The 27,493-nt window shown below is 46.1% G+C and overlaps 1 protein-coding gene across 5 annotated transcripts in view; it reads right to left on the reverse strand.

The window, feature by feature from the left end:
- TENM4 (teneurin transmembrane protein 4) overlaps window positions 1–27,493 on the reverse strand; it is a 2,866,770-nt gene that overhangs the window by 36,602 nt on the left and 2,802,675 nt on the right. For 4 of the 5 annotated variants that reach the window (XM_053202558.1, XM_053202562.1, XM_053202561.1 and 1 more), the window contains 6 exons: window positions 26,248–26,391; window positions 22,984–23,233; window positions 20,680–20,700; window positions 12,537–12,769; window positions 8,497–8,651; window positions 1,892–2,769 (listed from right to left, as the gene is read on the reverse strand). In XM_053202558.1, the coding sequence (XP_053058533.1) occupies window positions 1,892–2,769; window positions 8,497–8,651; window positions 12,537–12,769; window positions 20,680–20,700; window positions 22,984–23,233; window positions 26,248–26,391 (1,681 nt within the window). The remainder of the gene's footprint in view (window positions 1–1,891; window positions 2,770–8,496; window positions 8,652–12,536; window positions 12,770–20,679; window positions 20,701–22,983; window positions 23,234–26,247; window positions 26,392–27,493) is intronic. The other variant, XM_053202559.1, reaches the window with a different exon arrangement.

Raw genomic sequence — 27,493 nt, forward strand, 5'->3', positions numbered from 1 at the left:
CTGAGGTTGCTGGGAATATGAAGTTGAAAAGATCCTGGCACACAGTGGGGGTGTCAAGATAAGTTTCTCTCTTAATTTTAGGGCTTTTATCTTCAATTCACAGGGGATTCTTGGGAATTCCAAATGCCACTTTACAAAAAGTGATTATCCTACCTTTTTCTTCTTCATAAAACAACTGTGGCTATATATTCCATCAAGGGAGACAGGGAGCAGGGAATGGGATCCTTTCTGGTGGAGGTGTAGGAAAAGGTTTTAGATTTCAGGGTTGGTGGAGATTAATGGTTGCAGTGATGTGTAAACATTCAGTTTGGGATCTGAAAGAGTGACCTTGGGAACTGAGTGCTCCCCTTTGCTCTGACAAAGAAACCCCTGTGTTGGCTAAATAATGTAGAAGAGATTTCCATTGGGCAATGGAGGGAAATTGAATTATTTAGTGTATTTCCCTTTCAATGAGTTAATCAAGATAATTGCTGTTTTCCTGGATCTTTGTCTTTCTTTGTAATTAACAAGGCCCGGGTTTGGAGACAGGAATTTAGCCAGTGAACTTTGTACAAATTGCTGTGACATTTTTTTGGGTGCAAATTGTACTGAAAAATCTATTACAAATCCTTTTCCTCTGGATTCCAGGACTGTGAGAAACTGATGCTTGAACAAGCTTGAGAAAAAATTTACAGTTCAAGGATTTAAGTTCATTTGGGATTAACAAACTCAGCAGGGGACAGCAGGGCAGGGCTTAAAGCACAGGAGCTCTGGCATCAGACAGACCCCAGTTCTGCCACATTCTCACTGTCTAACAGAGAGCCTCTCTGAGCTTTAGTTTCTATTTCTATAAAACGGATACTATTGTTCATTTTCCAGAGCTGTTGTGAGGATTAAATGCAATAATGTGGTTCCTAGCCCATATCTGGTGCTACTTAGATTTTTTAAAGCTTCCGGCCACCAACCCCTGCCCCCCTCCGCCCCCAAGATCTCAGCCTTGTAGCAAAACGAGAAGGTACAAAATCCATTCATTAAAATAGCTCAAAGAGGAAGACCTCAGATACATATGTATTTGATTTGACTAGGATTGGAATAAGCCGAACTTCTGGTTTTCTGGCTACACCACTTAAGAAGTGCTACCCTGGAGGAGGGGAAGGAAGTGAGCCCCTGGGGGTGGATGGCATGACCATAACATATAGTGATGCAATAGCGCCACTCTGAGGGGGGAAGCAGTAAAATTATACCAAGAGACACAGGAGCAGATCAAAGAACAGTTTACAGTCACTTTGGGCAGGGGCAAAGGGTTCTGGCCTCACTTTCTACATAATATGCAATTGTGGCTGTTCTTTATTAAGGATCTCGACTCATAAAGAGAAAGGTTTCATTATGTTCGTATAACGGGTTTGAGGAGGGAGGCATGGAAAGCATTTGTTAAGTTCCACCCCAAATGGTTAAAATGAAAACAAATATTTTTTTGAAACTTGACGATGTGAGCTTTGATTACGTGGAAAATTCATCTACATGGAACCGTTCTTTCTCCCATTGCCATTATTTCTGGACAGGAATCATATGAAGACGCTAGCGCTCTGTGGTTTTTATCTACATTACTTCCCTGTGCTATGCTGGGCAGGTATTTCCATTGTACAGATGTGGCAACTGAGGCCTAGAGGGATGCAAGCCCAACTCTTCTAATGTCAAAGTTCATGCCTTTTCCACTACATCGTGTTGCTTTCTAGGAGCAATCGTCTGGAATATGAACACGCAGAACATATTGTAGGCAATAATGGTTTGCATCCCAAATTCTGAGCGAAAACAAAATATATCCAAAAACTTTCATTCCATCGACTCACCTCTAATCGTACAATACATCTCATGAAACAAGATCATCAAGTGGCCTTGTTGTGATACTTACTCGTAAAATGTTGTCCATCCATTTTCATTGCTTTTGGTTGCCAGAAGGCCAGAGTTGCCATGGTATGTCATCATGGCCAACTCATGTCCTTGCGTGGTCACACTCTTGAGTGCACTGTTGGTGCCCATGGTCACCCAGTACACCTGGCCATCTGGGACCACCAGCCAGAGGGGCATCCCGGTGGAGTCCCGGCGGACGTTCACCATGTTGCCGTTGTTGTCTGTGATGAGTGTGACATCGCCATCCCCAGTGTAGGTGAAGTTGTACAGGTAATCTCCTGTGGGCAGACTCTGCGTGTACAGATGCTTTCCACTGGTATCAAACAGGTAGAGCTCCTGGTCGATTGGTGAGGACAGCTCATACATGTTCTGGGTGTTGAGGAAAGGCTTGTTCTTCCTGATAAACCGAATTCGGATATTCCCCAGGTCAGCCACATAAAGTTCCCCGTCGGCACACACAGCCAAGGAAGATGGGGTATTCAGCTTTGCATCCTTGGCGTAGCCATCATCTCCAGAGAAACAGTCACAGTTGGCATCATTTTTACAATCACAGCCACTGGGGGCTCCAGCAACCAGCGAGATCTCTCCGCTAGTGGTGACCTGCCTGATGCGGTTGGTCTTCTTCTCATCGGTCTCAGCAATGTACAGGACCCCATTGTGTGAGACGGCCAAGGCCGTGGCAGACTCCAGGGTTGCGTGGATGGCCACCTTGCTCAGCAGGAAGTGGTCGATGCCGGGGACCTGGCAGTGCATGGGTCTCCCAGCGACAATGCGCACCTGGTGGTTTTCAGAGATTTGCAGGACCACATTGTTGTCAAGGACGTAGAGAGAGTTGTCCATCGGGTTGATAGCTAAGTCTGTGGGCCACTCCAGGCGGACCTGACAATGGAGACACCGATACTCAGACGCCCGGCAAGGTGTTCACCACTTATCGTCCCACAGCCCATATAGCTTGTAATAATGTCCCAAGTGCCTTCACACGCAGTCCTGCCTGATCTCACAGTGGCTTGTCATCAACAATGGAGGTCAACCCCCCTGATCTGAGTGAAACCATGCAAAAGCTGCCCCCAAGACACCTGATGGTCTCCATTAGACTCCCAAAATATGAAGAAGGGAATAAAAAGGAAAAAAAAAAAAAGAAACATAAAAAGTAAACAAGAGATAGACTTGGGAGCCGGACAGGTCTAGGTTCAGATCCTAGCCCCACCATTATGACCTTTGGCAAATTACTTTGCCTCTCTGAGCCTCAATATTCATTATCCGTAAAACAGGACTGACGATACCACAGAGTGCTTAACCTATCGTAAGTGCTCAAATAATGACAGCTAATGTTATGGAGGTGGGAGAAGAAGGCAGATAGAGTCTGGAGGCTGAAGCAGGAGATACCACCTCACACCTGTCAGAATGGCTCAAATTAACAATTCGGGCAACAACAGATGTTGGCGAGGATGTGGAGAAAAAGGATCTCTTTAGCACTGTTGGCGGGAATGCAAACTGGTGCAGACACTCTGGAAAACAGTATAGAGGCTCCTCAAAAAATTAAAAACAGAACTACCCTACCCAGCAATTGCACTAACAGGTATTTACCCAAAGGATACAAAAATGCCGATTCGAAGGGGCACATGCACTCCAGTGTTTATAGGAGCACTATCGACAATAGCCAAAGTATAGAAAGAGCCCAGATGTGCATTGACTGACAAATGGATAAAGAAGATGTGGTATATATATTCAATGGACTATTACTTGGCGACCAAAAAAGAATGAAATCTTGCCATTTGCAACAACGTGGATGGAACTAGAGGGTATTATGCTAAGTGAAATAAGTGAGTCAAAGACAGACAAATAGCGTATGACTTCACTCGCATGTGGATTTAAGAAACAAAACAGATGAACATAGGGGAAGGGAAACAAAAAAAAGGTAAAAACAGAGAGGGAGACAAACTGTAAGAGCCTTTTATGTGCTCTTATAGAAAACAAACTGAGGGTTGCTGGTAGGGTGTTGGGGGGATGGGCTAAATGGGTGATGGGCATTGAGGAGGGCACTTGTTGGGATGAGCACTGGGTGTTACATGTTAAGTGATAAATCACTAAATTCTATTCCTGAAACATTATTATTCTACATTAACTAATGTGGATTTAAATCTTAAAAAAGCAAAGAAACAAATAAAGTTAAAAAAAAAAAAAGAAAATGGTTTCTAGCACCCCAGAGAACAGGTCCTCCCAGAAGACATTAATGAAGGTGGCGATGGGAATGAGGGGTTCAGAGGTCCTGGGGCCCAGCCCGAGCCTCCTCTGAGCCAGGCTGGGAAGCTGGCAGGGACAATGGTGAGCTTGCAGGTAGGCATGCATGGGATGCAGTTGGCAGGGTCTGAGGTGAAGAATGCTGTGCTGGTGGAGGAGGAGGAGGTTGGATTGTGGGATACAGCACACCGGGAGGTAGGTGCTGGCACTACGGGAAGCCACTGGCCAGCTGTGTCCCCAAGAGGTCATCCAGACACACTGCACATGGGCTGGAAGCGTCTCCTCCATCCCAGTTGTCTACCGCACTCCTAGGAACTCACCACCTTTGGTTCCTGAGCCCCCTACAAACCCTCGACGCTCCGTCCAACGTGGGGCTTACTTAAATGCGCATGTTACTTTAGGTAAGAAATTTCTCTCCCAGGAATTTGCTCTTGCACCTTGTGAACAATGGTGCACACCACGGCAATGTTTAATGATGGCGAAAAACTGCAACCGACTCAAGTGCCCAACAAGAGGGAATTCACTAAATCAACGATGGTATTTAGTTCGCCCATGAGTTAGAATACTCCACGTAGCTCTTAAAAGTGATGTTATACATGCATATTTAATGACATTGGAAAATGTTTGCTATGAATTAATTGAAAAGAATAGGCTACAGAATTGTAAGCACAGTGTGATCCCAATTGGGGGAAAATGTAACAATAAATTAGATTATAGATAGAGGGGAGAAGAAAAACCAAAATGTTAACGGTACTTGGATTAGGGGTAATTTTAACTTTCTTCTTTGTAATTTTTAACTTTTTACATTTTCTACAATGTCCATGTGGTAGTTTACTAACGCAGAAAGAAACCCCAGTAAATTATATACCTATGAGATGTGGCCACCTCCGTCTGACCCTTCTGCTCAGGACCACCCTCGGGCCCTGCTTCCTCACTCCCAGCCTGGGCCCCTCTGCCCGCACAGAGCCAGGGAGCCTGAGGCAGGCCAGAGCCACTGGCCAGAGCTGCTGCCTTCACACTTCCCAGTACTCTCTGGAGCATAGCGTCACGGCAGCCCTTGGCTGCATCAGAACAGTTTACTGTAATGTGACAGGGGAGTTTTCAATTTCCTAAAACCCATTTCTTGTCAACACTGGCTGCTAAATATTTTATGCCTTCTGGTCCTCTGGCACCTTGGGGACCTGCTTGCTCAGACCTTTCTGCCAGTCATTATGATGAAAAGATGGCTCCCTGATGGATGGGTGAGGAGGGGAAGGGGGAGAGGAAAGAGGGGAAGGAAGGAAGGAAGGAAGGAAGAGCAAGCGCTTTTCTGCTCTCTCCTTCCTGCCCTGTGCACAGAGCACCTGGAAAAGAAGGAACAGGGCTCTGAGAGTCAGTCCTGGCTCTGTCACAGAGCCTGTGTGTTAGTTCTGGAGCAGACCAAATACACAAGCTTCTCTGATTTCCCTCCTGTTAGTGACAGGGGTGCTCAGGCTTAATGTCCCATTGCTAAAATGGAGAACAAGACTTTAGAATTGCTGTGGTCCCTCCAGCTCCCATATTCTGTGGTCCTGAGAAGGGATAGAGCCCCCTCTCCTCGGTCCCCCAGAACAGTCTGTGCCTTTATCAAAGCACTCTGAGATGACTGCCTTATTGCAGACTTATTTGTTCTCAAAAACAGGATTGCCAGATGAATGAATGACTACATGACTGGTCAACGGCACGGAGAGAGCGAGGGATTTGGGGCCAGCACACCTCACCTCTTATCTCAGTTCTACAATTACTACAGGTGTGCGTTACTTAAACACTTTGAACTTCTTTCCTCATATGTAAATGGAGGTAATAAATATTACATAGAGTAATTGTGAGTATCAAGACAATATACAAGGAATTGCTTTGTAAATTATAAAGGGAATGAATATTTACAGCCTATTACTAGCTGCCAGGCACTGTGCTAGGCAATTTATGTACAGGGTTTCATTAAAAAATTCATTTCCATGTCCCTGATGGAAACAAGCACAGGGCTCTGCATTTATAACTGCAATTCCCCGCCCCCCGCCTCCCCCTCCACCGCCCTGAGCCTCAGTTCTCTTATCTGTAAAATGGGGTAGATAATATCACCTCTAGGGAATATTGTGACAGCTAGGTAAGAAAAAGGAAGTCCTACTCATCTCTGTATTCTCCTTTCTAACAGTGCCTGGCACATAAGAAGTTCTTCAGAAGTCATTTTGGACCCTACATATGGTCACACCCTGTAGCCTGCTGAGCTAGGAACTAATCCCCTCTTTTGATTGGCGGCAACATCTTCTGTTTCTTCTCTTCTCCATTCCTCCCTCTAGTTTCTCCTTGGGCCTGGGCTTATTTCCACCCAGGGGAGCTGGCCAAGTTCCTTGGTTCCCTGCTTTGCACTCTTGCCTCTGAGCTGTGTTCTTAGCTCTCTGGCTTACTCCCTGCTCCCCACGGGGCAGTAAAACAGCTCTGAGTGTTTGTACAGAGGAAGCTCTCAGAATGAAAGCCAGCACCCCCGCCCATATGTGTATATAAAAATATAAGCCGTGGCTGGAGAGTTTGGTAAAAAAAAAAAAATTCCATGCTTAGATTCAGATGAGGGTAGCGAGGACCAGGGGCAAAGGGATTTCAGCCCAGGATTTCTGAAGCTAAGTGTGGGTTTTTTCCCCGTTCCACTACACGCCGGTTGTCCTCTGAGCTTTTGATTTGGCTGCTTGGTAGCACCTCTCACTAAAGTAAAACAACTTTCCAACGTGTGGATTGAAAATTTTCAGTGCCCTGTGCTGGCTGGTACGGGGCCCGTTTTGAGAATTGAAAATACTCGCGTGCACATCCTCAGGCCGTAGCAGCTTCCTGACGGGTAATTCAAGCTTGCTCACAGACTGGAGAGGGGAATTCTCGAGCCAGCAAGGGGAAGCCTGCCAAATTGGAAAGACGAGTGGCAGAGAACAGATTCCATTCTGGAGCGGAACAATCACATTAGCCAGTGCAGAGGAAAACCACGCCAGCAACCGAAAGGGATGTGACGCGGGTGTTGGGACCGCCAGCACCAGCCTTGGGGCTCTGGGGACAGCGCTCCACAACACATGTCACTAACAGGGGGGCCTCCTGGCTTCTGTTGCACCCTGAGTACAGGGAGCAGGTGAATAGTCAGTGGAAAAGGGCCTGTGTGCAGCCTGCCCTACAAGGGGGTTTAAAAAGCTAAGTGTGGTTATTGCTGTCCCCACTCTACAATTTAATGTAACTCGTGCCTTCCTTTTTCCTGGGTTTTGCTAATGCTGGCAGCTCTGGCCAGGCCCTGCCGAAAGATCTAGCAATAAAGGACACTTTCCTTGCCAAGACGTTGCAGGACAAACTAAGGACATGCTGAACTGCCAGTCACTGGGTCTGCACTGGATTACTGGTGTTCACTGCTAAGGTCCAAACTGTTTGGCACGGCATGGGAAGGTCGTTCCCTAACTGGCCCCAAATAACACTCCAGTTTCAACTCCTGCTTCTTCATTCCAAGAACCTTATGCTCAAGCATTCAATCTTCCAGTGGTCCTTGAATATACCGGGCCCATGAACATCTTTGTACCTTTGCACATGCCGTTCCCTTTGGTGAAATGTCTCCATTCTTCCTGGCCACCCAGAAACCCCTATTAAACCTTCAAAACCTGGCACAAATTGCACTTCCTTTGTGGACGTGGGCACCAGAACTTCTGTTGATTGACCACCTTTCAAGTGCCAAGAGGTGCCAGGAGCCTAGTATGCACTGTTCGTATTTTCTCGAAGCAATCCTGCCAGGCTGAAGTCAGCTATTTCCATTTTTAAAATATAAAAATAAAAGAGGTTCAAAGGACTTCAGGAATTTGTCCAAAGTCACTCAGTTAGTGAGCGGCAAAGCTTGGAGTCAATCAGCCAATCAATTAATTAACCACCAAATACTGGTTGTACTCCTACTGTATACAAGGTACTCTGGTTAGAGCAGGGGAAAAGATGAACAGAATTCCTGTCCTCATGTCATTTACAGTAGAGAAAGAGAAAAGACAATGTACAAGTACCTGTGTTTCCAAAGAGGGGACTCACAGGCAGCTATGGATTTAAATTCACAGCATTTGACTCTCTGCTGCCTTTGAAGCTTCCTTGGGCAGATTTCTTCACTGTCCACAGGGATCCCTCTGACGACCACCTGTCATCCCTCTGGTGAACTCCCAGAGCACCAAGCTTCGCCCTACTCATCTTTGCGTCCTTAGTGCTTCCCCAGGCCCAGCCCCAAGAATGTGCTCTTCAAAGGCTAGTGCAGCATAAAGATGGGGGGCCAGTGGGAGAGCTGGGTACTGGTGAGAGGATGAGCGTGCAGTCCCAGGGCTCTAGCAGGCAGAGTTCTCCCCTTACCTGAGAAATATCCATGACGGAGTCACAGCTGAGGGGCCGGGCTGAGGTAAGATCATTGGAGCCCAGCAGGGTGGAGATGACCCCATTCTGATCAATGCGTCTGATCATGGTGCCATCCACAAAGTAAATCAGCCCAGACTTGTCCACCGTGATGCCTGGGAAAGAGAAGCCAAAACCAGCGTTAGAGGTGGTAACAACCTACGTGCAGATGGAGCCTTGTGGGCTGATTAAGAACCTCCCCTCTGTGATTTGATTGCATCCTCCCCACAGGATTCATTCCCCATCTAAAGGCCGGAAGACAGATGCCCAGAGGCTTAGGGTGACTTATTCAAAGCAGGGATTAGAACCCGAGTCTCCAGGGCTCTGGTCCCTCCACCTTACTGCTGAGATTTTTACCTATCAGCTTAGGTAGTCACCAAAACTGGACTCCTACTTCTGGGGGTTTGTCAAGCACTGGACGTAGCAGTAAGGAGAACCCTTTTCAGTGTCAAAGCTGTGAGTTAAGTTAACCTAACTTCTGAAGCCTTGTAATTCTCGCAATTAAATCCATTCCCATTTTGGTAACAATTTTTCTTTTCTTCCAAGAGAATCATCCTCCATGTTTTTCTATGTTTATGGTCATTGGTAATTATAGATGTATACAGCCTAAACATGAATCCTTTGGGTTTGTGTAGAGAATATGGGTGAAATAAATGTTTAAAAAAGGCACGTGGAAGAGAGCAGTCTGAATTCACCATTCACTTTCTCCATGACCAGCTGTGTGTGGCCTTGGGCAAGTCACTGGATATCTCTGCGTTTGGATTCTCAGCTCTTAAATAAAGGGATTGTTCTAAATTTGTACTTCTCACTCCCGGCTGTGTTTGTGAATCATCTGGAAGCCTTCTATCATGTATCCCACAGGTAGTTGGTTCAGAACATCTCAAGTGGAGCCTGAATATTTATCTGTATTTTTGACAAGCACCTTGGGTGATCATGATATGAAACAAAGTTTCAGAACCATGCTAGTAAATCAGTACTTCTTAACCAGTGATGTGTATCAGAATCATTCTGAAGTGTTTATTCTCCACCCCCCCCCCCCCCACCCCAACACATCCCTGCTTGGCCTCACTCCTGGAAATACTCATTCTGGGCGTGGCCGAGACTGATACGTTTTATTGTGGGTGAGATTGATTTCCACCCTGGGTGCAGCATCCCAAGTTTAGAAATAGCCCTACCAAACTGAGAACTGCTCAGGGGTGCTAGGGGGCGACACATGACCCCCAGGAGCACATGGTCCAGATGGGGAGGTTGGGGATGAGCCAGCACCAGGTGGAGTGCCCCAGGGAGAGACATGATGAAGGAAAGGCGATTCTGGTCAGTTTTGCTCTGCTCAGTCTTCTCTGGGCAATGAAATGAAAGAAGGGGTTGGAGAAAGGTTCACAGAGGTAGAGACGCTTGCCAGAGAAAGCTTTCCAGTTGTATAACCTTGGCCATGGCATTTCACTAAGTCCAGCTTCCTCATCCACAGAATGGGGATAATAACATCTGATGTGTAACAGTTAGCCCTCAATAATTATTAGCAACTATAATTATGAGAATTCGACCAGCACTTTGTGAAGACCCTTTGCTCGGGGTCTGCGTGTCTGTGACTGGGGCGATTTCAGACACCCAAAGGGCTCTGAGTGATGAAGACCCCTGGAGTGGTGTTCTTTCCACCCCCTCCTTAAGGCTGCTCAGGGCTGGGGAGCGATTTCACACAGAGGACAAGGGAGCCTTCAGGCAGGGAAGCAAGCCTTTCCTCCTCCCTGCCTAGAATGTAAATTAATTACATTCTTTAAGTAGCAGGACAGGAGTTTGCTTGTCTGCCTGGCTATGCTCTGTCTTTCTCTTCCATCTGCTAGGACTGATGAGTGCTCCACGAACAATCAGCATTCTTGTTTACAAAGTTGGCTGCACAGGCTAATAGAAGCGACCTGCCCCCTGATTAATTACTTCAGTTTTTCTCCTTTTGTTGTGCTAAATAGATGGACATCTTTTCTCCTCCCTGCTGCGAAGTGTCTGCATATTGTGGCACCCTTGTCATTTCTATCTGGGTTAATTACAGGCTTTTGGGCAATTTCACTGCTACTACATCTGTGTGCATGCATGCGTGTGTCTGTGTGTGCGGGGGTGGGAGGAGGGCGGGTGGAGAACACATATGTGTGTGAAGCAACTGAGAAAGACCTGGGGAGACACTTTCAAAAAAAGCTTTTAATTTGAAGAGAATAGAATGTTGCAACTGCACGTGGTGTTGGGGCGGGGGGGGGGGGGGTCATTTAGCCCAATCCGCTCATTTACCAATGGGAAAAGTGAGGCCCAAAGGAGGAGGTCAGAGGGCAGGGAACAGCAGGACCGAATCATAACGCAGGATCCCTAAGTGTAAGCCTGTTCTTTCTGCTGCAGGCTACTTGCTCAGTGTTAGGAAATCATAATTAGGAGGACATCATAGTTAGGACCATGGATGTCACAATACTTACCCCACAGTTACTACCTGACCAATCAGGTATCTAATAGAGGTTATATAATATAATATATGATGTGGTGTGATAACATAAGGTAATGTAATACAACAACTATAATAGGAGTCACTATGAGAACGTTTATCAGGTATCTGGAACCAATGAACCAAGCATTTTCATTCCTGATAATATTTAATCTGTACTGCAACTGTACAGTATATCTCTATTTCATAGGTGAGGAAAATGTGGCTCAGAGAGGTTAAGCAACTCACCTAAACTCACACAGCTATTAGGTGGCAATGTCTGAATTTGAATACAGAACTGCCTGATTTCACTAGACAATAATGCTTTGACTTAAAAGTGCATGTACCAGCTGCATTTTACCAACCACTTTTCACAGATATTAATTCACTCACTAGGGGTACACCTGGGTCTAGGAGAGGCCTGAAACTTGGCACCATTTGCTAATACAATCACATAGGACATTTTTGTGGTATAGCATATGAAATATATTTATTACGACCCTCAGAACAAACCTAGGAGGTGGACACCAAAGGTACTGTTACCCCAATTTTATTGAGGGGGATGCTGAGGCTTAGACACTAGAGGTCACCCAGCTTTATGGCCAGCACACAATGGATGCTTTGCTGATGAATGTCGACAATGATGGCTTCTCCTCCAAAAAGCCTTCCCTGTCTTCTAGGCACAAGGGGCCTCTCTCGGCTTTTATTTAAGTCCCTTGCACAGTTCTGTCTCCTGGCTTGCCAGGGAGCACTTCTTCCTCTCTCCCACATCAGTGATTCACGCTCAAGTCTTATTTATTCTGCTACATTAAAATTATCTATGCAACCACAGCATACCGCACACTCAGTAAATACTTGCTGAACGAGTGAAAAATTGTGATTGTGCGTATTAAGAGGTCTTTTTGAAGGACTCAAAATTGAAACTTACAGCTAACCCGTCTTACAGCGTGTGAACATCTACAAAGATGATACACTGCAATGTTCTTATAAAACAGTAACGTGAGAGAGAGCATAAATGTCCAACAGTAGGGGGCTGATAAGTGATGAGACATCCATTCTATGGAATACTATATAGCCATAAAAATGAGTACAAAGAAGATGGGTAACATGGGGAAATGTTCGTGATATACCATCTAGGGGGAAAAAAGTAGGTTACCAAAACAGTTTGTTTAATGTGGCCTCATTTTGTTTTTGGTGAGCACACAAACACATGCATGCAAACACGTGGAAAAAAGACTAGAAGGAAAGGCAGGAAATGTTACCTGGGAGTATCTCTGGGCAGGCGGAATCATGACAATTTTAACTTTTCTCTACAGACATCTTGGTATTTTCCAAAATGTTTTCACAACGATAAACATGTATTTCTTTTGAAAAATGGAGTGGGCATTAAACCTGAATTTTGCTATCAAAGGGTGTGAATTTACAATTTTTTCCAATTCTAAGCCTGACTGTGGTATTAGACTCACAACTCCTGGGAAGTTAACCATTAGGACCTCAATCAACATTACTGCTTGTACTTAAAAAGCAAGGCCTTACTCACCCCTGGGGTTGGTCAGTGTGGCTTCGGTGGCCTTGCCACCATCCCCACAGCGAGTGTCGTCAAAAGGGAGGCACTGGTCACCTGTTCCTGCGACCACCTCGGAGTTCTTGACAAGGTCCTTCACCACCACGGCGGACTTGATCTTAAAGACCCTCCGGCTGTTGGTGTCCGAGAGGAAAACAGCCCCGCTCATGGGGTCTGTGGTCAGGTAGTATTTGTGTGCTGGGCTGTGACTGGAAAATAAGGACACACCAGCTGGTGAGTACTTTCTTTCTTCCTATCAGCTAACCAGAGATGTACAACTAGACTTCATGCAAAAAGTCATATGGCGATGGTGTCCCTCTTTTGGGTGATCGTTCCCTAATTTTTCTGACCCCAGTGGTTGGCTTAGCTATCCCTCTTACCTAACTAATAATACAAAAAGCTCTTGCCGATGACTGTGATGTCCAGCCAGAGCTATGTCCATATTAGGTACTTAATACATGTTTTCTTAAAAGGATTATCAATGAGGCTTACCACAGGTGGCTTGTAAATCCAAGCCAGAAAGAAGAGAGGGCCTGACTTGAAAAAAAACACCTCAAGAGTTTAAAACACAAGATCTTCTCCTGCAAGTTTTTACAGCAGCCCTACTGCCTCCTTGGGACTGACTGCTAAGTCCCTGGCCAGATCTGACTCCCAGTTGGTGGCAATATAGTCTTCTGTCTATCCTCACATTATACTTATCAGGGGCCCAGCAGTCTTCCTTCTGCAGTCAGATGTAATGAATTGCAGGATTAGTTTATAATTTGCAGCAACACCCAAGGGAAAATAAATAAACCAAGAGAGTAGCTCTGATGATAGTTCCATATCTGCAAATCAGTCATCATGACAAGGCTGTGCCAACAGAGGAAAGCAAAGGCAGACCACGGTTGTCTGGAGGGTTGCAGAGACAAGGTGCTACCCCTCGGCACATGGCAGCAAAGAGGCACAAGCTTAGGAAGCAGATCGGTCTGGGTTTCACGTCTGGCTCTGTCATTTCCAGGGTCTGAAACCTGGGCAAGTTACCTGGCCTTCTGGGCCTTAAGTTTTCTTCCTCTGCAAAATGGGGTATTAACAGCCACCCTGTCGGTATACTGAGAAAATTATATAAAATCGTATGTGAAAGATATTTAGCGTAGTGCATGGCACATGACAGATACTCAATAATTGTGACTGTTCTTTTAATTCCTAGTCATTATGTCTGGTTTTGCAGCTGGAGAGGAAGACAGACTAGGTATTCCTTATTAAGCCTGAATTTTCCTATCACATGGTACAGCTTTATAATTTCTTTCAGGTCTAGGCCGAATTTGGAGCTGGAATCTTAACTCCTGGAAACTAATTCTCAGTTCCTGTGCATGGCCTTGTTATTCCAGGTCTAGGCTGCATTGGAGCTGGAATCTTAACTCCTGGAAACTAATTCTCAGTTCCTGTGCATGGCCTCGTTACTCCAGGTCTAGGCCAAATTGGAGCTGGAATCCTGGAAACGAATTTTCAGTTCCTGTGCATGGCCAGCCTCAAACTGCATCTTAATACTGGTATCCCCTTCCAAGTCTCCAGAATGTCTTCCAATTCAAGGGAATCTCCCTCTGTTCAGGTTGGATGGCCCGGCACGGGCTATTTCCACTGGATGGTGGGATGTAAACCGTGCTGGGGATTCAGAGGGCAGACTGAGCAGTGTCTATAGCACCAGCAAAGTAGGCGCGCTGTCAATCCTTCAAGATGCAAGTAAGACAATCAGAAGAGTCTAGAAGGAAGCTATTTTATGTTTCATCGGGCATGTAGGTTTTGGGTTCTTTGGAAAAACAAAATTTTATTTCACAGATTGGTGTTTTTTGAATTACATATGAAGACTGGGGCATCATAATCGTTTCAGTGTCAAGGTCCCTAAAGGTTTTAATCTGGCCCCAACTGTCTGTCATCATAACCATCCCTTGCTTTGGGTGTTATCTTGGGGACTGGCTGCTTCTTAACAGGGCCAGGTTCCCAGACCTAAGATTTCCCTGTTGGTTTTCTCTCCCTGAATTAGCCTAAGGTGACGTGATTTTCTCCAACTGTCCTTCCTCTCTAGCTCTAACATGGTTGTCCCATCACATCATCCTTTTCAAATAAAAGGCAGGTCTCTCCGACTGCAGCCTGGGTCCTCTCCAGGCCATTCTTCCTTGTTGTAACCCAGACATTGTCACATCACCCCAGTGCCCTCTCTTCCAGGGCGCCCCACGTTTTATAGGCTGATTTCAGACTCCCCAGCCTAGCAACACTCTCTGCAGCTGCCTCGTATCCCCCGGTACGCCCTGCAGTCCATAAGGGACATCTGGTCCCACACACACACCTCCACACCTCCCTATAACTGCTGTTCCCACTCTGTGCAGTGTCCTGTCCCCTTCCCTTTCCAGCCTGCTAAACTCCTTCTCATTCTTCAGGTATCAGCTCAGTGGCACCTTTTCTGGCAAAACCTTCCCTAACCCGTGTGTGTGGAGATTCATATCTGCTCATAACTGGGTTACAGGACACTTCACATAATGCCGTGGTATTAATTTATGTGGCTGTCTCCCAGATCTGACAGTCAGTCCTTGCAGGGAAGAGATGGGATTTTATTCATTTTTGTATTTCTAATGTTCAACTTGATGCCTTCTAGGGCATAGCTGTCACTTGCTTTAAATGGATGGTACCTCCATTTTGAGTTTATTTAAATACCATTTTCACTCAAATTACTTGGGTGTTTCTTTTCCTTCTCTTTTGAGGGAAATGGATAACAGGATAGATGTGCTGTTTATGTTGAAATGTCCCTTGTGACTTACCCTCTAATGCAGCACAGATTTGATCTTCCCAGATGACACTGATTCTGGCTAAATAAAATGCAGTGACCTTAGATCCCAGTCTGCAATGTGGGGCAGCCCGGATCTCTTTGCTTCCCTGATGACAGCTGCGAGGTGGGGCGGTGAGCGGGGAGGGGTGGGGGGACGGGGAATCATTTCATTTCTTTGTGCATCACTCATGATAAACCGGTGCTATCTACCTTGGCAGAAAATGTGTCCCTGCGGGAATGTGGTGGGGGCCCTGTCCACTTAGATTAGCCCCCTGAGTTTCTGGCTCATGTCTTCCTGCAGTGACCCAGAGAAGTGCCACTCATGTACAGTTTCTCAGCTCAGTGAATTCCAGAAGAAGGTGGCACCAGCAGGATTGTCCCAGGGAGTCTGTAAGAGCCGTGGCCCATCTTCTCTGCTCAAGGACATATTTGAGGTCTGGCAGTCGGGTTAGTGTAGGGGAAAGAACACTAGCTTTGAATTTAGAAGATGTGGGTTCTCACTGGAGTAAGTCCCCTAAATCGCTCAAACTGTAGGTCTCTCGGCTGTCAAATGATTAAGTCCCTGCTCTGCGTTGCTCACAGGCTTGTCATCAGGATCAAATGAAATTATACATCTCAACAGCCCTTTCTGGTTGGAAGAGCACTTGGACAGTCTTCAGCGCCCTCCTTCCTCATGCCACCTGCACAGGGAGCAGCACCTGGGCCCCCATCGGGGGCAGGGCCACCGTTTGGCGGAACACAGCTTGGAGAGATGACTGTCACTGGTACGAAGGCATCCGCTACCACCTCTGGGTGTGTGTTCCGTCCCAGACACCATCCTTGTGCTCTGCACGCACAGCCTGACGTTCCTCACAACTGCCATGTAAGGCAGATGCTGTTTTTTTTTAGTATTTCAGAAAACTAAGACCACCAGAGGTGAAGTGCCTTGACCAGAGCTAGAGACTGCTAGGTGGCAGGATGGGTTTCTGATTCCAATCTTCTTGACCTAAAGGCTGTGTTCTTCCTATTTCCCTACACTGCCTCTCCAAGCCTAGGAAGCACCATTGCCCTTACTCACTGGGGAGCATCTGATCACGTCCAAGTCCTGAGATCCAGTTCCAGCATCATTTCATCTGAAATGCCATTCCTGGATCCCCACACCCCCAGACCCCAGACCTCCCCTGGAGAACTGGCCACTTGCTTCGTCGTGTCACCAGACCCTTAGCAAATATACTTTTCCTACCTGTAGGACCTTAAGACACTGTTCTGCTTAGTTGTCTGTCTCCTCAATGACATCTCGAACTCTTCAAGGGCAGGGACCAGTTTCGAGTCCCTGCTGCTTGGCCCTGGGCTGGTGCAGACTAAGTGCTCCAGAAAAGCCCACAAATTTATGCGCCGGTGAATGAATGGCTATCCATCTTGCTGGGAGCATACAGGGGAAATAATAATGGTATGGATCTTACAGTGATGGTTCTCAAACATGGTTACACAGCACATTCACCAGGAAAGCCTAAGAAAGAAAAACCTCATCCACAATATCTGAAGAGCCTGGGCATCTGTCCCTTTAAGATCTCTCCAGGCGACTCTGAGGCACAGCCAGATTTGGAAACTGAGGCCTTAGAGGCATGCTCTTCAAATTTTAATATGCAGATGAATTACCTGGAGATTGTATTAAAATGCAGACTCCAGTTCAGCAGTTCTGAGGTGTGGCCTGAGAGCATATGTTTCTAATAAGTTCTCAGAGGATACCAGTGTGGTCTGTCTGCTTGCTTTGAGCAGCAAGGCCTTTGAATACTCTCAAAACCACGGAAGGTGGCCTACAGCTGAAAGCCCCGGGATCAGCTCTGCAGCAGGGACCATGTCTGAGTCGGTTCTGATTCCTGGTATCTTGAGCCAGGTTGGGCACAGAGAAGGGTCACAGCTCTGTTTCCTGAGTCCACTGTGGGACCCACATTCTTTTCTACTTCCACAAACGTGAGCTTGGCACTTCTGGAAGCTACGTACACACTTGGATGCTATAAGAGTACCATTCCGGACATTCATGAACTGAAATCAAGCCTCACACTGTCCTCTTTCTGGATGGTGTGGGACTTTCCTGATAGGAGCTGGGAGTCCAGGGACTAGAGGCAATCTATTCCCTGCTTCTTAGTGAGAATTCTCCCTTTGTCTCAGAGTAACTAGCATCCTCTGACCACATTTGGTGGCGGCCCTGGTAGAACTTGATTTACTGGTTTTTAGAACCAGGGGGGAGAGCCACAAAGACAGAGGTTCAAATACTGGTTCTACCACCCACTTAGTAGGTGACCTTGGGCAAATCACTTCATTACTCTGAGCCTTAGTTTCTTCATCTAAGAAATGGGGATAATCACAACTACATTAAAGGGCTACTCTGAGGACAAAATTGTATAAAGAATATAAATTTCTGAGCATAGTGCCAGTTCCATTAAGAAATAAAAATGCCCAGGGGCGCCCGGGTGGCTCAGTTGGTTAAGCTCTGACTTCGGCTCAGGTCATGATCACACAGTGAGTTTGAGCCCCGCATCGGGCTCTGTGCTGACAGCTCGGAGCCTGGAGCCTACTTTGGATTCTGTGTCTCCCTCTCTATTTGTTCCTCTGCCCCCTCTCTCTTTCAAAAATAAAGATTAAATAAAATTTTTAAAAAAGAAATAAAAATGCCCAATAAATGGCAGCTGGTCACCTGGAGAAACCTTCAGAGTATTTATGTTACTGCATAATGGAAAAGCCAAGTATGTCAGACTTAATATTGTCCTGCCCAACCTACTTCCTGGGGGAAGTTAGGGCTTTCTGTTGGGGTTAACTTAATACGTTGGTGGAGATTGATGAAGACCTGAGTTCAAATGTGCCCCTGAAAAAGGCATCAAGCATCCTCTATCACCCTGGGGAAGAGATCCAGGAGGAAATGAGGATCCTCGTTCCCTGAAAGGGTCCACAGAAGAAGATGCCCAAAGGATTAGGGGTCCCTGTGCGGTGGGCTGGTATGGAGGCTGAACAGCCAGAGGCATGCAAGGCTGCCCTGGGGAGCATGTGTGCAGGCTACCATTCCTGGGAACAGCTGAGACAGTAAATGCTCATGGACAGAGAGGATAAAATTTTAGAATTTTTAATCCGCTTCTGACATTTATGAATGGGGACACCAAGGCCTAGAGAGGGGAAGGGATTTACCAATATCCAGGTGCCAGTTAAAATCAGAGCTCAGACTTAGGTGTTTTCATTCCAGATTTTCTTTAAGAAACTAGAGAAGGCAGAAACAAGTTCCTTTTTTCCTTCCACTTGGTTTTACTTTAGAAATAGTTTTTGGCACCTGAGAAAACGATGAATTGAGGGAGGGCAGGAAACTGGCTTTGAAATCATGCCATGGATGTACCAAAAGATCACTAAACATCAGGCACCAAAACCACAGCTCTCACAGTTCACAGATGACGAGACTGGAAGCCAGAAAAGCGGGATGCCCAACCCAAAGCCACACAAGTGCACAACAAAGCTGGACAAGAACCCTGACCTACTAATTCTTCCCAGCTCGGTCCCCTGTAACCCCGCCGCGACCCAGGCAGTTACTGCCACTCACTGAAGGTCTCAGCGTGAAATGCTAGGTTTTCACCCAAGATCTTCGTATGAAATGTACTTCTATGTTTTCTCTAAAACTGAACCTGAAGGTATCTATCGATGTATAGTTCAGTATCAGCCATACAAAGCTCACTAAAAATTCTTTTAGATTTCCGTGTCAGGAAAAAGTATTCTCCCCTCTGAGAAGTGAGCACATTTTCCCATTTCTGAGAATGCAAACCATGAGAAGAGTTATGTTTCCCTGTTTACTCTGGCTGCCAGGAAGTCCAGGGTCTAATCTGACATACAACCACACATATGTGTTTCCTCTTTTTTCCTTTTGTTACCAACTTCTATTTAATTTACTTTAAGACATGTATCTTTGGTTGTAAGAGGACTGAATTCCTTTTTGGGAAAGTTGACACCATCATCATCATATAATTATGATGATGATGATGATGATGATGATGATACTAGCAATAATAATAGCAGCCATGTCTGGAGCTCCCCTCTGTGCCTGGCACAATGCTAGATACTTTACAAGTATCCTCTGTACCCCTTAAAACGGCTTCCAAGAGAGATTTTGTTGACCTCAAGTCAAAAAGTAAAGCTCAGAAAGATGAGGTGATTTTTTTTTCAAGGTCAGACAATGGGCGGGCGGGGAGGGGGCGGGTTTCAATTTTCTCATCTGTAGATTAGATGTGCCATGAGCACCTACTTCACAGGGTGCTTTGGGGATGAACTGCTGTAGCCCATGTAAATCCATGAACCTTCTTTCTGCCTCACGCTAAATGCTCTGTCCATGTTATTATTATCTTAAAATAATATATACGATTGTTACATTAATACCATATCTAATTACATAGATACGGATATGATCATTATTGGATTTGGGGTCTGCCTCTTTCCGCCAGCCTAAGATTTTCTTTTATTCCCACTCAGCACCCAGCCCACGCGCCACTTTGGTATGAGCCACCTGTGGGTAGCTGCCCCAGCTCCATTTGCCCACGGCTACTTCAAGTCACCCAGATGTGTGTGAGGCAGGGGACTCTGAAGTGACTGTTCCCCAGGAGTCAGAAGAGTGCCCCAAAGGCAGTGGTGCTGATGGGCAGACGTTTCTCTTGGTGTCTCTGATGAGGTGGCTCCCTTCTGCCTGCTGAGCCTCACTGTGAACCTACACGACAAATCCACTCTGTGATAAAGCTCCTATTTGATGAACCACCTATCTGGGTGGTTCATATGGCCTAAACATTCCTCCCCACTCTTCCCTTGCTGGCAAACTTTCTGGTGGGGTCACCTAGCATCCTAGCCACCAAAGCCAAGGCACCTGCAATGCCCACAGAAGTGCAAATCTGAAACCTGTCTTTGTCCAACTTCTTCACCTGATCGAGATGTTCTCAAGACGTCCCATTGTGACCATGAAAGCCATTGAACACAGTTAGGAGGTTGTCCTCATTTACCCCAAGGATAAACGGACTGGTGTTCAAATTACTATGCCAAGGTTAAAATTGTTTCCCCAATTATTTCAGTCTGTCATGTCCACAGATTACCCAAGTAACTGCTACACTTTGCTAGAGATTAGAGGAGTTCGGGCTCTTGCCTCCCACCCCCACCATTATTAATGACTTCCTCTCATTGTAACTGATTACCTCCAATCAGTTCCAATCACACAGGATCCATTTGCTAGTGAGCCATCTGAATTTGACACGTGCAGCTTACCACACAACATGCAACAAGGCAGAGGAGAGACAGGAAATTCTCCACTGGTTGGCTTACCTATGTCTGAAATCTTTATTTCTGACAGAAGACAGGAGAGCAGGGAATAGAAGAAAGAATGAGGTGTTAGCAGCAGGGTTAGAAGCATTATTAGCAGCCTGAGAACTTGACAGCAATGGTACTGTACAATACTATAATAAATAAAGACTTAGCAGCTATGACACTGATTTATTTTATATTGGATATTACTTGTCAGTGAGCTCACTTACAAGCAGCTACATATCACAGAAGAGGCATGGCTTCACCTGCACCACTACTGCTGACTTCGGGGAAGGGGATGAGCCTGACACACGTGGCTGCTCTCACCAGAGCTAAGACAGGGGCTGCAGCAGCGGCTTCCCACCCCCCCCCCCCAACCACCACCCTGTACAGAGACACGCACCCTGTACAGAGACACGCTCCCTGAGACACACATGTTCACTGCTGTGCCTCTGTTGGTGTGCACAGAGTGCACATGGTGTGCCTTTGTTGGCTGCCCTACAGAGGGTATTCAAAACTTGCGTAGTCCACCATGATCCTCCTCATGACAGAATACAGAACTGGACATACCATAATTAGAAGGGCAGGGGGCGGGGCGGGGGACAGGGGGACAGGCCGGGAAGAAAATACATCAAGATTGACAACATATTGATACATGTATTTTTCTTTCCAAATTTCATTTACTCCTCCCTTCCCTACTTATTTGTCTTCCACGATCTCCCCTCAAAGGTGGGAGGCAGGGAAAATGGGACATCTATTTGAAGATGTGAAAATGGAGGCCCAGAGTGGGTAGATGTCTTGCCCACAGCTGGACAGCTTCTCTGCCAAGGTGGGCTGACCCCTAGGCTGTGGCTCTTCCCATTACCCTACAGGAGGTGGAAAGACAATGTGAGCAGCTGACTGGAGCAGACAGGCTTACGGGTTCCTTGTTCCCTGACAGATGTCTGTGGCAGTGAAACTCATAAAAGAGAGAAGAAAGGCAGAGAATATTCCATTGGTGGTTCTCAAAAAGCCTGATATCCCACTTCCTATGAGTCCACAGAATTCAGGCTTCTGATTCTTGTCATGGCCAAAGACCTCCTGCTTCATTTGTCTCTGTGTGTGTGGGTGACTATGAACCCTCTCCTCTTGAGGGCTGCCATGACCGTGGTCAGCTAGCAAGCCTTCCCTTCCTTCACATGGGCACTGCAGAGACATTCTCAGCAGGCAATTACTTCCAGGGGATAACTTAACAAGGCATTAAAGGCAAAGTGGCCCTCTTTAGGTCAGGTGACAATTCTTTGGCCATGCAGAGCTGTGTGATGGACTTTGGGCTTCGGTCCGCCATTCTAGAAGCTGGACCTTGGGCAGATTCTTTAAATTCCCCAAGTCTCCTTGGTCTTGTTTGTCAAGGGCAACAGTGGTAAATATCTTGCAGGACTGTTATACTGGGCAAATAGTTGGGACTTCACAGAAGTGAGTTTCCTTTTCCCTGGCCAGTTTGGAAGAAGGCTTTCCAGCTCACAGGCCTGTTCTGTTCACACGAACTCCTGCCCAGGACATGGGCAGATCCTACTCCCTAAAGCAATTTTGAGGAACTTGGGGCAATTTCTCCTGAAAGGGAGTGTGGGGCAACCCTGTCTCTAACCACAGCTTCTCTGTAACCCTAGAACCCACCCTGTGACAGTGCTCTGGTTCTAAGAAGACCCGATGTAGGGAGTCTAGAGAAAATGCAACCCACCAGGCCCTTCCCCGAGCTCTAAGTATGGCTATGCTCCATCACTCACGGTTGGGATGGGGAGAGAGAAAAGGTGGAGTCGGCTGGCCCTGCAGCATGCTAGGAGCACAGAGGCACTGCCAGATTTCAGCCCATGGGCCTTTATCTCAGTATCAGACAGCTGAAGAGGACTGCTGTAACTCGGATGAGTGTTTAGTAACAGGGCCAAACCTACTAACGCTGGCTTTGTCCATTCTGCCATCTTTGTCCTTATAAGAGGTCTCATGAGACTAATTTCAATCTGTTTGGTGCCAGGAAACAGAAAGAAGTTCAAGGCCTTCCAAAAAGTCTAATTCCTGGTTGTTAGCAGCCTTCTACATCTTCTGGGCATCAAAGATACCCCCCTACCCCACGAGTGGCTGGTCTTCCTTTCAGTGCCCGGTGGAGAGCAGCACCTGCTTCCCCAGAGCCCCCAGCTTACAGTTTAGCCCTGAGCCGGGAAGTGAAAAGTCTCAGATGAACTCTGACAGGTGAGGCTCCTCTGGGTGTTGTGGGTAATGCTAGGTGGGCGCCACGGGATAGCAATGGGACAGTATTAGGAAGTGTGAGGAGGACATCACCTTACATACCTCAACTCCAGGATGTTGGTGACATTCCCAGAGGGGAAGATCCTCCGGATGTAGTTGAAATCTCCCACGTAGAGGCTTCCGTCAGAGCCGCACGTGAGGGCCACGGGGGCCAGGAGTTTATTGCCATCGGCAAGGCCATTGCAGCTGGGGCAGGAGATGCTTCTCCGGCGCCCATTGCCCATGATGCTCCCGATGACGGGTGGCTGCTGAGACACAAACTGGTTCTCCCCATTCCCTTTGTGTAAGATGCCTGGGACAATGACAGAAGAACAGAATCACCTATGGAGCAGGAAATGGCTGTCTTCTGCGGCTGACCACAGAGTTGCCTCGATTTTGCAAGGAATGCAAGATCTCTGCCTACCATTTCCAAGACTTATCCCCCAAGGCTGCCACACCCCCATCATGAAACCCAGAGTGTCCTGAATAGGCCATGCTGCCTTCCTGATTGAACGCTCTCAACAACTCTGTAAGATAGGAATCACTGTCCCCTCTGGATGCACAGCGGAGAACAGGCTAGTGGCTTACCTGAGGTTACACGGAGAGTAGCAGAAGTGCTCTTAAGTCCAGGCCCCTAATCATTCAGCTCCACTCCTTTTCAAATAGACTGTACACATCTCCTGTACCTAGTCCCCATCTCTACTGCAGTGTGGATTTTTTATGACACTTACATGTTTTTCTCTCTTTAGACTGAAACCATGTTATTTCCCTTTCTATATCCCCAGTGCCTATCGCAGAACCTGGCACAGAGTAGATCTCAATCAATGTTTAGAGAAATGCATGAGTGAAGTTCAGTCTCTTCTCACCAGGGTAGATTCAAGACACCTGGGTTTTTACCTGGTTTTGCTCCTAATGGGCTGATCCCAGATGTTGTATTGGCTTTCCTACTGTTTTAACAGGTCTTGGATCTCCGTTTCCTCACCAGCAAAATGAAGGGATTGACCTCAGTGACTTGTAGCCTTCATCCCATAGCCACACTGTTTATTTTGGGCCCAGATCATCCTTTATCTCCCATATTATTGCCACAGTCTCCAAACTGGACTGTGCCTCTGACCTCACTCCTTCCATACTGAAGCCTGAATGAGTTTTGGGTTTATGGTCACAAGAATCTTCTCCCAGGCTGTCACCTATTAGCTCTGTCCTTTATTAAATAGGTATCTTTCATTTTTACCTAGTCTAATCAAATCATTTTCCTACTCTAATGTTTGTGCTTTTTGGTTTTAGGGAATCCTTCTCTGAGATCATAAAGATATTCTTCTGTGTTTTCTACTAGTTTTAAAGTGTTACCTTTTAAATTTAGATCTGTAATCAATCTTGTTTATTTTGTATGTAGTGTGAACTTAATTTTACTTTTCTTCACCCACTGAGCCAGTTTTTCCAATACAATTTCTAAAATAACTATCTGTCTCCACCGATATCTGATGTTGCCTGTGTCATGTGCCAGTTTCTATGTGTGTATGGAGCGTAGCAGAAACCGTAGTCATCCACAGGTATCCATCCTGTCCCCCGTCCTTTTTCTGTAGCCACAGAACCCCTGATGTTTGGCTGTCCAGGTGACTATCTGGAACTGCCTACACTTGGCAGGTGACTAAGTTCTAGCCAGTGGCATGGAAATAGAAATGGGGTGGGCAGCTGTTGGGAGGTGTCCTTGCAATGGAAAGGGCTTGCCCTTAGCCCTTTTCCTCCTTCTTGCTGGATGGGATGTGGATATGAAGGCTGGAGCTTCAGCGGTCACCGTGAGCCATAACCTTGGGGATGGAGGCCTGACTGGAGCAGTGGGAGGGGAGGTGCCTGAGCCCCTGAGCCAGCAGTGTGCCAAGCCAGCCCTGGGTTATCCACCTCCAGACTTTCAGGCGAGGGAGAAACAAACTTTTTGCCTGTTTGGAATTCTGTTATTTTGGCTTTGCTGGCACTCGTGGCCAAAATGATTCCTGATGACCACTTATAGGTCAGTTTCTGAACCCCGTGCTCTGTTCCATAGAAGCTATTTATCCACTCGGGTACCAGCACCACAGTTTTGGAGACTGTGGTTTCTTTTAAGACGGATACCAAACCGTCTGGCAGTGCCTCTTTTTTCCTTTTTCTTTTAAAGGCTGTCTCAGCTATTCACAAATCTTTCTTCTATCATAAAATTTAGAATTAGTTGGTTGGTTTTCCTTAAACCTTTCTTTCATTCAAATTGTTTTATTAAAATTATTTGGCAATTTTAGTAGCAGTGCAAAGTTTTTGACTCTGACCACTGGACACGCTTAGACACGAGTTTATGATATTTGGTCTGCTGTGGGTTTGGGTGCATGTACTTTTCCAAACCTTCTGCCCTTCCTTTCATTACCAAATGGCAAAGTGCCTTAAATTTCGCTGTCTACAATATTCTACTACTGGATGACAGGAATCTGTAAAGTAAGATTGAAAAAAAAATCCATAGATTCAAAAATTCTCTGCAAATATTAGGAACATGTAAAGTATACTAGAGACACAATGTTGTGGTTTTGAGTAGCATCCAGGGCCTCTCCAGAGTAGGTGGGAGATGTCTGACATCAGGAGCATATTTAATTGTCCCATCCTGGAACACAGTCAAGGTGGGCTATCTGAAATACAGAGCTGATTATGTCACTTGGATGCTTGAAACCCTTCAGAGGCTTGACATCGGCCTCTGGATGAAGTTCAAAGTCCCAGTCTTCTGACCCTGGGCTCTGGCTGCTCAAGCTCTGGCTTTTGCTTCAGCTCTTGCCTTCACTTCATCCTTTGCTCAAACCATAAGAAACCTTCTCTCCAATTACTCTTCTTTTAGACTTCTGTGCCTTGGCACATACTGTGCCTTCTGCCTAGAATGTTCTCCCTACTTGATATATAGGGCTGATCCTCTGGATCTTTTGAGACTCAGTTCAGAGGTTCTCTCCAAAGAGACACCGTGCTGAACCGGGAAACTGAGTTGCTGCCCTCCATGCCCCAGTGTCCTGTGCTTTTGTGTGTGATGGCACCATCCACGGCACAGCCTGGAGACTGCCTGGGAAGTGTTTGCTTCTGACCAGAATATCATCTCTTGAGGTCTTTCATTTCTGCATCTCCACTGCCTAGTTGTGACAAGCACAGAGCAGGCTCCCAAGGAATATCTGTTGACTAATCCTTCTGATGACTGATCACATACAAGCCCATGTAATTTGAAGTGTGCATTTTTTTTTCTTTTTTAAATCTGGCAGGGCACAGAGGATATGAGACAAGGGCCACACCATGGCCTGGCTCCTGGAAATCTGTTAATGCACTTACCACTTTGGATGTTGAGGGCATGATGTTTGTCTAGGCTCCATCCTCCCAGCTTAGAAGCATCGATTTCATATCCCTGCAGCACTGCCGTTCTTTTTTCCCAGAGGATCAGATCTGGGCAGGATTCATACTCATAACCCACGGAAACTGTAGGAAACAAAAGTGCACAGGTGAGCAAAAGCGCAAAGTGCACAGGTGAGTAAAGCCTCTTCTTTGGCTTTGATATGCACGCAAGGCTCTGGCTTGTCTTTCGTAGAAAAGGAGAAAAGGTCATATTTCTAAGTGCCTTAGAAATCCTGAGCCTTAATATCCTTTTTTAATAGAGCAATTGTGCATTATGAGGAAAAGTTAAAAAAAAAAAGTACTAAACAATTTAAAAAGGACCCAGGAGAATCAATTCCCAGGAAATAATCCTTTAGTATGGAAAATACTTCAGGCACAAAACTCTTCACTGCAGGACTATTTATAATAGTGCGAATTGGAAGTAATCTAAAAGTTTAAAAGGGGTTACAGGTTGAGCAAATCAAAGTGTACCCACTCGATGGGGCCCCTGGATGGCTCAGTCGGTTAAGTATCTGACTTTTGATTTTGGCTCAGGTCATGATCTCATGGTCGTGAGATTGAGCCTGGCATTGGGTTCCATGCTGAGTGTGGAGTCTGGTTGGGATTCTCTCTCCCTCTCCCTCTGCCCCTCCGCAGCTCTCACGCTCTATAAACAAATAAGTAAGTACGTCTTCAAAGTGTACCCACTTGAGGAATATTATGCAGCCACTGGATAATTTGGTTATGAAGATAGTGGGGTGTTATGGAAAATGCTTACGGAATAATGCTAAGTTGTATATACAGTATTCTATCTAGGCTTAAAAAAAAACTATACATAAACTATAAACGAGAAAAGAAAATAAAATGTTAACAAGTAGTTGTTTTATAGAAACATGTATGAATTTATTTATATTTTTGTCCGTTCATCAAATTTTTATGAATGATAATGGTATTACTTTACTAAAGAAAAAATTCAAGGTCGTTTATAATGAATACATGGAAAAAGAGCTCACTTAGGGTACTTTGAAAGCTGGAAGTTGCTTTGAGTCTCAAAGCTTGAAAATCCCCTGGTTTCATTTCTGTTTCATAAATCCAGACCTCCTCAGGAGGGCACCGGGATGCAGGCTAACCATGGCAGCCGTCCCGAGACTGGATTTGTAAAAAGCCCTGTACCTGCCCTGTGGAAAGGAACCAGCAGAGACAGGAA

The sequence above is a fragment of the Acinonyx jubatus genome, chromosome D1 (assembly GCF_027475565.1).
Source record: "Acinonyx jubatus isolate Ajub_Pintada_27869175 chromosome D1, VMU_Ajub_asm_v1.0, whole genome shotgun sequence".
Classification (NCBI taxonomy): domain Eukaryota; kingdom Metazoa; phylum Chordata; class Mammalia; order Carnivora; family Felidae; genus Acinonyx; species Acinonyx jubatus.